Source organism: Necator americanus, chromosome II (assembly GCF_031761385.1).
Source record: "Necator americanus strain Aroian chromosome II, whole genome shotgun sequence".
Lineage (NCBI taxonomy): Eukaryota > Metazoa > Nematoda > Chromadorea > Rhabditida > Ancylostomatidae > Necator > Necator americanus.
The window spans coordinates 32,797,067-32,807,155 of record NC_087372.1 but is presented as its reverse complement, the minus strand read 5'-3'; the positions used below and the strand labels follow the sequence as shown (position 1 = coordinate 32,807,155).

General features: G+C 39.6%; 2 protein-coding genes across 2 annotated transcripts; both read left to right on the top strand.

Moving 5' to 3' along the window:
- Nucleotides 1–4,862: 4,862 nt before the first annotated feature.
- Nucleotides 4,863–8,434, top strand: RB195_020206 (uncharacterized protein; the record flags this gene model as incomplete). The annotated part of the gene is made up of 6 exons (XM_064188417.1): nt 4,863–4,926; nt 5,007–5,031; nt 5,091–5,313; nt 7,289–7,480; nt 8,289–8,336; nt 8,399–8,434. 6 exons carry the CDS (start codon nt 4,863–4,865, stop codon nt 8,432–8,434), a joined length of 588 nt encoding a protein of 195 aa, XP_064044298.1.
- On the top strand, nt 5,044–5,328 carry RB195_020207 (uncharacterized protein; the record flags this gene model as incomplete). Its single annotated transcript, XM_064188418.1, has 1 exon — nt 5,044–5,328. The coding sequence occupies one exon, from the start codon at nt 5,044–5,046 to the stop codon at nt 5,326–5,328; it is 285 nt and encodes a 94-aa protein (XP_064044299.1).
- Nucleotides 8,435–10,089: the final 1,655 nt, after the last annotated feature.

Sequence of the window (10,089 nt, the reverse complement as noted above, 5' to 3'; positions counted from 1 at the left end):
AAGAAGGGTGATTCCGTCCATTTCTTCCTAATTGCCGCAAAAAACGGCCGGAAAGATGCGGCGCATGCACAAGGCTGGCGCGCTCCAATCGAACTCGTTGTAGAAAATAGCGCACCGAAACGCCCGAAGCCGTATCTTCTTTTAGGGCGTTTTTTTACGGTTATTAAGAAGAAACAGACGGAATCACCCTTCTCTCCATAATCTACGACTTCATATAGGCACAACCCAACAAAAATCGGCACCACCCCAGATTCGTGGGTTGATACCTTTAAATCTCATCCTGCTTCCTGACAGCTGGACTGGAGCATATTAAATATTAAATAACAATCATATCAAATAACAACACCTGTTCTGGTGTACGTACGAAAATCATCTGTCCACATATAATAAAAATTGCACAAAGTTCTGATATAGTTGTGCTGAATCGAGATTGTCCACACCGAATCCAGTTTTTTTAATGTAATGAAGATGTAATAATTGTTGATAGTTTCTGTCTTTGCAACAAAGGTTCCAAGTAAAAACGAACCACAATTTCGCACAATAATCGAAATCGCACAAATGTGTAAAAAAAATAATAGAACAACGATTTCCAATGGTTAGCTTAAGCAATCTTTCGATATTCTGATAAAATGAGAATCTGAGTGCATGAATGCTGTCACGTCGATAACCTCGGGGCTAAGTTGGATTAAAATCATTCGCTTTTGGCGAATTATTTGGCATCTGCTTTGTTCCTTTCTCAGAAATTTTAGATTTTGCATAGGTCTCAAAGAGGTAGCTTTAATTATTTACAAGATGTTCCGAAATCTCCATTCTTTAACAGATGAAGAGCCAATGCCGGTGGCCGACGATGCCGCACCGTCCCCCACTTTCCGCTTCTCAATGTTCGTACATAGTACTACAAATGTCCCTCGAACGCCCCTATAATTCTTACCACAAAAATCACCAGAAGTAATTGTCATTTCGAGATCATACATTTTCCATTTTCCTCCTGGGACCTCAGAACCCCTACGATCTATCGTGGCACATTGTGGTTCTGACAGTTATTGACAGAATGGCCTTTCAGTACTTTATTTTAAAAAAAGAAGTGTTTCCAAGATCAACATCTAAGTAATTTCCAAACCTTTGTGTCTTGTATTATTCGAAGAAAATTAAGAAATATAGCTGTTGCTTGTGAACATATTTTCTTTTAGTTTAATTCTCATTCTTTTTGAATGGAATAGCAGATAATAGGCCTATCTAATGGAAAATAATAAACAAAGTTTCCTTGGCTTTTTCGTGTTGTTTTTACTTATTTACACTGCAATACCTCTCTGCAATCATCTTACAATATTCAGATCAATTACTTCTCCGGACCTTGCGCTTTTCGAATTGTCGGAAATCCTGCATCAAACAAAGAGCCGTCTCCTATTACTACAAGAACAACGCTTGATGCATGCACATGACATGCCCATGAACAAAACATGACACATGCAAAGTATTTACATTCTACTTATTTATTTAATTGTTTACTAACTATTTTTTCATCCATGTGTGTATTTAGATCCACTCAACAATTCGTTTTACTTTTTTTTTTTTTGAAAATTGTTGAAATTGACGCAGTGTGGCAACCTGACGGAAAACATAGAGTTTGAATGTAGATTACGAATATGAGGGTGGCGGCGCTCAATTTCCTCCAATCGTCCTGGAAACGGTGTCAGAAATGGCGTCTGCTCCTAAGAAGTATGTAAAACCCACTCTTGCGCATCCGCGAGCGACCGATCGAGAATCCATGAGGTCTTCTCAGCAGCTTAACGTAGCTCGAAGGAACTAAGGCGGTTCCCAAGCCATTTTTCAAGACGATAAGGAGGAATGAAGTGAAACCACACTCATTTTGGCAATCCACACCCTGAATTCTATGTTCGCTCACAGAGATCATTACATCGTTTATTTCGTGATACGCTGCTATCAAACACTGGAATCTTAGTAGGGTGAAAACCTTTTTGCACATGGTCAAAAAGTCCATGAAGGCTTTGTTAAGTACAAAGTATTGCCTCTTTAAGCACATAGAGATAGTAAAGCCAATCTTCAATGTTGGACCACATCTTATCCACTTCTGGATGGAGAAGAAATCAGCGATAGAGGTAAAGAGATAGAGAGTTGAGAGAGGGAAATCAAAGGCTATTATAACTATAAAGAATTTTATAAACCATGATATGATCATTTCTCTTTCGTCTTAGAATAAAAGTTTCCAAATCAAACAATTTATTCCTGATTGAAACACTAAATACACTATGCACTATATTCAAAGCGCACCATCAAAATGCTCTCACCATCAGGTCTTGTGGACTTAGTGATTATGGTGTAGATATGCATTGATTGATGCACCTGATGGTGAGTTTTCTCGTTTTATTCTGAATTTTTTCGAGTCAGTGCATGGCTCCTTGCTTATGAGGACTAAAAATAACAGTAGCATATTTAAGGATAGGTCGAACACTGCTTTCACAAGTTTTTATTAGAATATGCAAATCATTTGTAACACGACATATGAACAGATTAAGCAACTTCATGGTCTACTGCGAAGCGAACATGTCACAGTGTTTACTAAATGTATAAGTCAGGTGTCACAACAAAACCTAAGTCTTTGAGTTCATTGTAATTTGTAATGATTAGAACAGCAAAAAAATATGATAAACCAACAACTTTATTTTTCAACTTCTGATTCTTCCACCAATAAAGTGGAGCCAATTACAACGCAAATAAAAGTAAATAAAATTCAGTAGTTTTTATCCGATGAAAGAACAGGTTGGTGATAGCTGTAGAATTTTCAATAAGATATATTACGACCTCTACTCTGATCTCCTCTACAAGCATGTCCACTTGCCTCCTCACCATCTGAGGGAAGATGAACATGTCATTCCAGAGGTGAAGTCCGACATGCGATCATGTGAAGAATCGTACTTCAACCGGTCCCGAAAAAATCAAACCTCAACATCTGAAGTACCCACCGCCAGTCCTCATCATCACACTGGCAAGGCTCTTCACTTGTTATTTGTCGGAATGCAAGATTCCTAAGCAATGGAATATGCTAAAAGCAAAATATGCAAGACCGTCCTGTTGTATAATAAGGGAGACCCATAAAACATGGGCAACTATCGCCCAATCTCCTTACTGTCTGTCATCTACAAGCTCCTCACAGAAGTAATCCTAAACAGGATGGAAAGAACAATATGAAGGACAGTCTTGCGAGCAAACAAGGTTTTGAAATGAGTTCAGTACGATTGACCACATACACACTGTTTCAAAATTCATAGAGGAAAGTCTTCGATTCAGTAGAGACTGAAGCGGTCATAGAAGCACTACTAGCAGGGCTGTTCTCCGATGGTCCAGTGAGGAGCAAACCACACGCGCTGATTTACGATAGCATCGCGATTTCCTCGGATGGAAATTCCTCAACAGAGCCCGCAGAACGACCGGTGTGATGTGCTGGTATTTCAAAATGAGGGCGGTGGACTGAAGTTGATAATGTGAAGAACTGTGATAGGACTCAGTCAACAATCCATTATGTTGTTGCTTCTGTTTTTTTTCTTGTGATTTCGACATATCAGTTCCCCTCCTAGAAATCATCGGTGTGGTCATAGAACATCAATGGGTGGCTCAAGACGGTGATGCTGGTGAGTGTTGAACTTTTTTTACATAGCCAAAGCATATACCTATATTCTTTCGTTATAAACAGGTTCTACTCTTTGAAGATAGTTTAGGTCTCAACTGTAATCAAACAAATAGAAAGTTAGCAGAGCGCAATTAATTTCAATAAGAGGGTTGCAATTATGAAGTGTTCGAAAAATCTTAAACTGTTGAAAACGGCGAATTGGTTCGATGTAAATCTAGCTTTATAAGTCATAAATACAGCAAAATATTAGACTTCATGTTTGCTAGGATGCATAGCAGCGATATTGGGTCGTGGTATTAATCTAATTTTCCAGAATTTGTTATCCAATAGGCGAGAGCATGTATAGAGAAGGATGTCTAGCACACAGACCACAGCTATAATAACACACTATATGAGAATACCCCAACATCGTCTTCAAAAAAAGTCCGCAGTGAAAACTCGTAAAAATCCTAATGTATCCGCCTACACACATTGTACATATTTTACTAACCTACGGTCTGTTCACTCACAAGCAAACATCACTTTCAGAACCGAATCAACACTATCGGCTCAGATTTAGATGTTTAAATCAAACCAACCGAATCAAGAAGAGAATCTTAGAAAGAGAAAATGTTCAGGTCTTAAGAAATAAAAGCTAACGGTCATGCCCGGTTCCAAATCCAATCGGCCAATTTTTAGATCTCGGCCTCTGTATTTGACCCGCGATGAGGCTCACGCAATTAGTTTGTGTCCAAGAGAACGGTTTCTTCCCAGCGTTTAAAGCTAAAGGATTGCTATTGAAATGTGCATTGATAAAAGATGAGAAATCCGTTCCTGGCTGCAGATTAGTTGTCCATCTTACGGATGTTAAGGAATTATCACTGGTGTTAATGATTGTTCGCATACCAGCAAATTGTTTTTGATTCGGACGCAATCAAAGGACATGAATTGTGTGTCAGGCAGAGAGAATGCGAGAGTTGTTGTGATCAGATCACCAGAAATCCCAACCATCGATGACGATAGTGCCTAGTAATCGTAATAAACCACAGAAAAGCTGCTTAATACATTTTTAAAATAAAAAGCCGAGTCTGGTCAAACAAATGATGCTACAGTACTACATCACATATAGTAGGGTTAAAACGACATGAAGCACGGTCCATTTGCGTACGCGCTCGAAACGGTGCGCTGGAGGCAGCACTTTGGAACCGAGGTGGGACCATCGCAAACTGCAGCGATGAGTGGTGCCAGCAAGGGTTCCAGTGCGCTACGCTCCACTGCACCGCCTCGAGAGAAGTCGCGTACGCAATTGTACCGTGCTTCATGTCATTTTGACCTTTTCATACCTTGGTGAAGTTTGCGCGTCCGTGAAAGAAATCAGAAACAAAACGATCTCCATTCTTCAGGTACTTATCAGTATGATCATCGAGATCCCCATTATCATAACACTACTAATCGCTTGTAGAAAGCGATCAAAAGCTGCACGATCTAAGGAGACGATGAAAGATCTTAAAACTGGCGAGCAAAGCTCGTCAGCAGTGAATAAGACGAAAAAAGCTGAAACAGCAAAACGGAAGACAAATCCTCGCTCTAAAAATATGAAGAAAGAAGCAGAACAAGACAACAAACCTTCATCCAGGTCGTTGTCAGATGGAACATACGAGGACGTTCAGCTATCCGCAGTACCAGTAAGTTGGATTTGATTCTAAAAAATGTCTACTTTCAACTTCTTTACATAAACCAATCACAGCCATAAAAGTGGAAATCTCTGTGCTATTACATACAAAAGATTATCTCATGAAATATTACTTTCAAACAACTAAACAGAGTCGAAGCATTCAAAGACACTGATCTCAAAATTTTTATTTTTGAGAAAAGTCGGCCTTGTATCCGTAAGGACAGATCTAGCACATAATACAGTGAAAATTTTGTTTCCAGTATTTGATTGGAACCAGATCAGTATCACACCTTCACAAGTTGCTCTTGTCCTCCTACTCATTGTGCTGTAATTTCGCGTAACTTCAACTAAGCCTTAATGCTTCTCTCTGTTAAACAGTGCTTGGTTGGATAGCTAAGTTTATGTAGTTACCAAAGCCACAGGTAAATCTGTGCAGAAGTCTCCAATTTTTTGGTTTCAGATAGAAACCAAGAGAAAACAAAAATGAAGTTTATGCATTTAATCAAAAGGCCCGGTGAAATTCAACCAAAAAACTGTCATTTTCCATCCAGTCGACAAGTAGAGAACTCAGTCGCAATTACTCAATACTCAGTTACAGTCAAGTCAAAACGATCTGAAGCTCGGTGCAGTTACTTAAAGGCATCACCCCATGGATCTGAGGTGGTACGGATTTCAGGTGGAGTATTCGTATACGGGATCGTAGATTATGGAGAGGTGGGTGATTCCGTCCATTTCTTGCTAATTGGCGTAGAAAAAACGGTCCAGAAGATGTGGCGTGTGCACACGGCTGGCGCGCTTCAATCGGACTCGTGGTAAAAAATAGTGCGCCGGAACGCTCGACGCCGTATCGTCCAGGCCGTTTTTTACGGCAGTTAGGAAGAAATGGACGAAATCACTCTTCTACCAATAATCTACGATCCCGTACACGAATATTCCACCTGAAATCCGTACCACCTCAGATTTGTGGGGTGATGTCTTTAAGTGGCTGCACCCGAAGCAGTGCGGTGTAGCGTGGCGGTTAGGATCGAGGTGGGACCCCTACTAGCATCATTCATCGCTGCAGTTCACCCGGTCCCACCTCGCTCCCGCGCGCTATCTCGACCTCGCCGCTTACGCCACTGCACCGATCTTCATGTCACCTTGACCCGACTATACTCGATCATCAGTTGACTTCGCATATACGTACAGTACCACTGTAACGCCAAATATGCTAGATTACTTAGAATTCTTCCCTATTGGGGTTCACACATTCATTGTAGCTTGGTAAGACCAAATCACACAAAATATGTAGTGTTTTTTCTATGTGTTCGATGAATCTCAACAAAGCCCTCTTGGTTTTTCCTCAGTTTTCCCTTTGGAAAATCGTAACCGCTTCAAAGGCATTACCCCACGAATCTGGGGTGGTGTAGATTTCCGATGGCTAAAGACTATACGGAGTCGTAGATTTCAGAAACGGATGAGATAACGCTCATTTCTTCCCAACTGCCGTAAAAACTGGCCCGGGGTATGCGGTGCGTGTACAAGGCTGGTGCGCTCCAATAGAACTCGGTGTACAAAACAGACCTTGGAGTTCTATTGGAGCGCGCCAGCCTTGTGCACGTGCCGCATCCTCCGGGCCGGTTTTTACGGCAGTAAGGAAGAAATGAGCAAGTTAACACCCGTTTCTGCAATCTAGGACTCCATATTGTTTTTAGCCATAGGAAAACTATGCCATCCCAGATTCGTGGGTTAATGCCTTTAAGTCCTACGCTCCGCCTTCTTTCCTGATTTTTACGATAAACTGTCATGCTGGTAGCGTAACGAATACGATACCTTGCTAAGCATTGTATAATATGCAAACTTGTGACTTATCTGTTTTTAATCGATGTTCATCTGTATCTTCGAAGCTTTTTCAGCCTATGGTAATTTGCGATTTAGGGAAAAATCCAAATTTTCTCAATAATATGTGCATTTTTTGATCGAGATGATAAATGACTCAGTTCCAGATAGCAAAAAAGGAAAACGTCAAATCAAAACAATCAAAAAGAAGTGATAGGGGAAAACAAGCATCAGGAAAAAAAGAAGTCGAGCAAAAGGCTGTTACCACGCCTCGCTTCTCACCGAAGTCACCAGCCCTTACGACAAAGTGTCGTGCTGGTAGCGTAACGAAGGACACACAAATTGAAACACTTGATGAGGTATTTTGCGACAATCACACGTTCTTTCTCTTTTTTTTTCTTTTTTTTTTCTTTTGACCAGATGATTTCATTAGGGCAGATTCATACAGTATTCGACAAGAAACCTTTTTCTAAAAAAGGCAAGGGTCAGAAAAAAAGGAGCTCTAAGCTTGGTACGTGCGTTGCAGCGAATCTCTAGCTTTAATCAATGCACTCTGAAAAGAGTTTTTTTCTTCCGAAACAAAAGAATTTATATCAGAACCAGGCCTATCTTCCAAATTCAAGAACGCAGCACACTCTGGAGGGTTGTAGGATTTCTACTCATAATGAGTATTATATTCTGAGAGCTAACTTCAAAATCTTATCAAAAGAAGAATCGCAAGCTTGGATGAAAACAAAGAGAAACAGTATCACTATGATGAGTTCAACAAAATAATTCCCTGAAGAAAGAATTCTGTCCATTTTTTGCCATTTGCCAAGAATTTTCGGCATCTGATGGGTGAGATGTTCGTCAAGCAAGGCAAAGCGATTGTTTAGTATCGAGTAGAAAAATCAGACATCTTTCTTCAGAGTTTGAGGATGCATCTAGAGGTGTCATGTAACCTGCATTTAGGAGGCTTAAAGATTCTCTAACAATTCCAAGGAAACATTTTTCTGTTCTCATTCTGCTTATAACTATGTCCTACGCACTTTCAGTTCTAACCATCACTGATTTTCTCTGGTCTTCAGTTTCTTAATAGAGTTTATCCACACAATAGGCTCTCAAGTACTTATACTCACGATACACTAGACTTTTCCTTTAATACATCTTCTTCAAAAAAAAATTCAGGAAAATAGCGGTCCTGGGAGAAGTGATAAAACAGCATCTTCTCTGGAGGTAAATTTTTAGTTATCGTAACCCGAAGAATTCAATGAATCACTACATTTCGCTGAATTTAGGAATTTCATACAGGGAATTCGCTATGGAACGGTTAAAAGCATGAGCGCAAGAAAAGCGAATCAAACTAGCAAGAAAAAATCCCTTCAAGTAAACGATTGTGCAATAGCCTAATATCATTTGTTTAAATAAATTCGTTGCTATTGATACCAGTTTCATTTTACCTGCATTCCACACACACAGTTTTGTTAGAAATTCCAAAAATCCAAGTGGTAAGCGAAAAGTTGTATCTTCGTTGTACGCGGCAGTATAGAATAACCGTAAGAAAAGTTCTAGGCGTCTGTAAGAGTTTCCGTTGTGACTGTACTGCACCATCAATCGATGGTACAAAACCGCCCTAGTGCCAACCAAACCGTTTATTCCTCAGGAGTCCATAAATTGGTGCCAGACTTGTCTGCTTGCATAAAAACACTGTCTTGACACATCGCCTAGCCCCCGAAGGTCACTGTATAGGCCACACACGCATTCGTAAACCTCATACGACTCTGAATTGGAGTGAACGTGGTGGCGGATCCCAAGCGGATTGATTAACACCAAGCTTTAGTTTAATCTCAAAGATAAATGTCATAAAACATGACTGTATTGACTAATCAAAACCGTTAATGGTAGATTATTCTCAGCAAAATTAGTGACTTGCTCGAAGTTGGAACACACTACTGGGCTTACCTCAGCAAAAAATTCTTACTGCCAAATATGACGAAGAAAACTCAGAAACTAATCTTCCCATGACTCATTCCAAGCTATAAAAGGTCGAAGAAGTATCGCTGTCAGGACTGTACACCTACAGTGGCTGGAAACAAGTGATGTTGAACACGAAATCAGTCTCTCCTCTCCTAAAACAAGAATGGCTGACTGATCATCTCCACAAATAAAGACATAAATAAAAATAAAATAAACATAATGAATAAAATACCTGGACGGTATCGCAGAACGTAATCGTCTTCAGTTCAATAAGAAATAACTGAAACACACTGATTCCAAACAAACGCATTTCCTCACACAGTATTGAACTGCTACTTGGACCTCAGTTAATTTCCCGACTATAGAACCACCTACAGAATTTTTCACCCAGAACACGAGCTTTACCCTGTGTTGGAGCACGAGCTTTGAGAATATACAACCTAGAGAGAAAGAACTGCTACCGACTCACTGAAAATCGGATCTCGACATTTTCGAAGACATTGCCTTGTCAAAATACAGTGTGTTAAACGGACTGTCATTTATTTCTGAAATATTTCACAAGAATTAGATCAAATAAGACAGAAAAATTACACCTAACACAGAAGATAGAGTAATAAACAAAAAATGTTCTTTGAGTGCTAGTTATATAAATCAACCGTAGAGATCATACCGGAAAAGCGTAAACGAGAGGATAACAGAGACAACAATGGAAACTTGAATGAATGCTACCTTTAAGTAAAAATGAAAATTGAAACAAGTAAATCTCAGGGAAAGTACATTAGAGTACCTCTAAATATGAGTCAGTGAACAAAAAAACCTGCAAATATTGGCTGAGTAGCAACAACTTGAAAATATTTTCACGTTTTTGGAACATTGGAAAGGTTCACCGTACAAAAATGAAAATCGTTCTAGACACTTCTATATCTAATCTTATCACTGACTACTCTACCACTCCCATTATCTCAAGAGAATTTTTTTTTCAATTTACAGCCTATTTAATCTCTTTTAAAAA